This window comes from Clupea harengus, chromosome 20 (genome assembly GCF_900700415.2).
Source record: "Clupea harengus chromosome 20, Ch_v2.0.2, whole genome shotgun sequence".
In the NCBI taxonomy this organism is placed as follows: Eukaryota; Metazoa; Chordata; class Actinopteri; order Clupeiformes; family Clupeidae; genus Clupea; species Clupea harengus.
The window spans coordinates 13,018,493-13,020,254 of NC_045171.1; the positions used below are offsets into that span (position 1 = coordinate 13,018,493).

Genomic DNA, 1,762 nt, shown 5'->3' on the forward strand with positions numbered 1-1,762 from the left:
ACGGCCGTGAACTGTGAGTATACCCAGCTACATGCTAACAATGCTAACACGCGTATTAATGATTATAGACATAAATACATGTCCAAATCTTATCACTCCTTGTACATTTCTTTATTTCTGCATTTCACGCCCTCTCTCTCTCTCTCTCTCTCTCTCTCTCTCTCTCTCTCTCTGTGTTTGTGTGTGTGTGTACAGGGGTGAGTCTGGCCTGAGGGAGTACACTGAAGTGAAGACCATCACAATGAAGATGACGGGGAAGAACTCTTAGGCCCAAGCGCCACGCTCCGCCCCCCCCCCAACTCACCACTGAGGGACTTCCTGTTTGGGGAGCCCCACTCCAGCGGTCGCTACAGCAACTCCATCCTGCACACTAACCAACCACCCAACACTCCATCCTCCATCACCACGGCAACCTGCTTGACCTACATCTCATCCTCTGGGATCTGCCAGAAGCAGCATGGACTTAACCCCGCCCAGACCATAACCCCCCCCCCGACCACCACCACCCCACCCCCCAGTAACCTCTAACCAATCACCTCTAGTACCCCCAGCCTCTGCCTGCCAGGGGCTTCTGCCCTGAGCTCCATGCCCAGAGAGGGCATCTGTCTGTGGGCAGGTGTGTCCCCTTCCTCCCTGGCCGCTCCACCTCCACTAGCCCTCCTCAAAGCACTGGGAGAGAGAGACGGACAGGGAGATGGCCACCCGGGTCCACAGGTGCCACCGCGTCCACCCAGATTATGCCCTGTCACCTAATGATGCTCCTCCACCACCTCCCCCACAACCCCCCCACACCCCCCCAACAAAAAACACACTCTCACACACATCTGTACTTTCACTGACTGCCTGCTACAGTGTCATAGGTGGGGAACAAGGTCTGTGTGTATGTGTGTGTGTGTGTGTGTGTGTGTGTGTGTATGTGTGTGTGTGTGTGTATGTGTGTGTGAGAGGTGGACCATCCATCACTGAACCTCATCCCTGCCACTGCCTTCATTCATTCTTATGAGTGCAACAGTTTGTACTAAGACCACTGAAGCTATGAAATATGAGTTCTTTTAAAGAGTTAATTCTAAAAAAAAATGTAATTGTTTATTTGTTTGTGTTGTTGTTTGTATTTTTTTGCTTTTACAACATTTAACTCTATATGTTCATGTTCCACCAGTGTAACAGAGAACAAGATACTGAATGGATTACCTCTAAAGAGAAAACATTAAACTCAGCTCCAAAAGATTTCATGGATTTTAAACAGCAATTCTTCACTCATATTTGTGGTTATCCCTAAAAATGTACGTTTTATGAACATAGACAAAAGTAAAAAAATGTAAAAATGATTATAGATTTTCTTTCATTAAATACTGTTTTCTTCAAAGTCAAACAAAAAGTGTGTTTACTTCCTCTGTGAATTAAGATATTAAGATATTTTAATTTTTATATTTATTTATCACACCCAGCTGTGTTGACAACAGTGTGCGTTAAAACTATCATGTGTCATACAATACAGTACTATGATTAGTCATTAGTCATCAATCAGAAGCTTCTAGTTAGATCTATGTTCACATTGAACTGTGCTGATCTAGCAGTGCACTTTATAGTTATAACTCCATATTACCCTGCCATTAGTTATTACTTATCAGTTTTAAGATCCTGTTCATTTTCATGACCTGAACACTTCTCTGAACTCCAGATTCCAGAGCTGTTGCTAATGTTTACCCTTAGTATAGTCTAACTTATATTTCCAGCCTAATTGATTGTCAAATGTGAAGTA

General features: G+C 44.2%; 1 protein-coding gene across 1 annotated transcript in view; it reads left to right on the top strand.

Annotated features, from left to right (window-relative positions):
* Positions 1-1,372, top strand: part of aldh1a2 (aldehyde dehydrogenase 1 family, member A2) — a 38,022-nt gene extending 36,650 nt beyond the window's left edge. Inside the window, exons 12-13 of the mRNA XM_031587262.2 lie at positions 1-13; positions 196-1,372. The exon at positions 1-13 is cut by the window's left edge and continues 62 nt beyond it. Of these exons, the coding sequence (XP_031443122.1) occupies positions 1-13; positions 196-268 (86 nt within the window). The 3' untranslated portion in view covers positions 269-1,372. The remainder of the gene's footprint in view (positions 14-195) is intronic.
* The last annotated feature ends 390 nt before the right edge of the window (positions 1,373-1,762 follow it).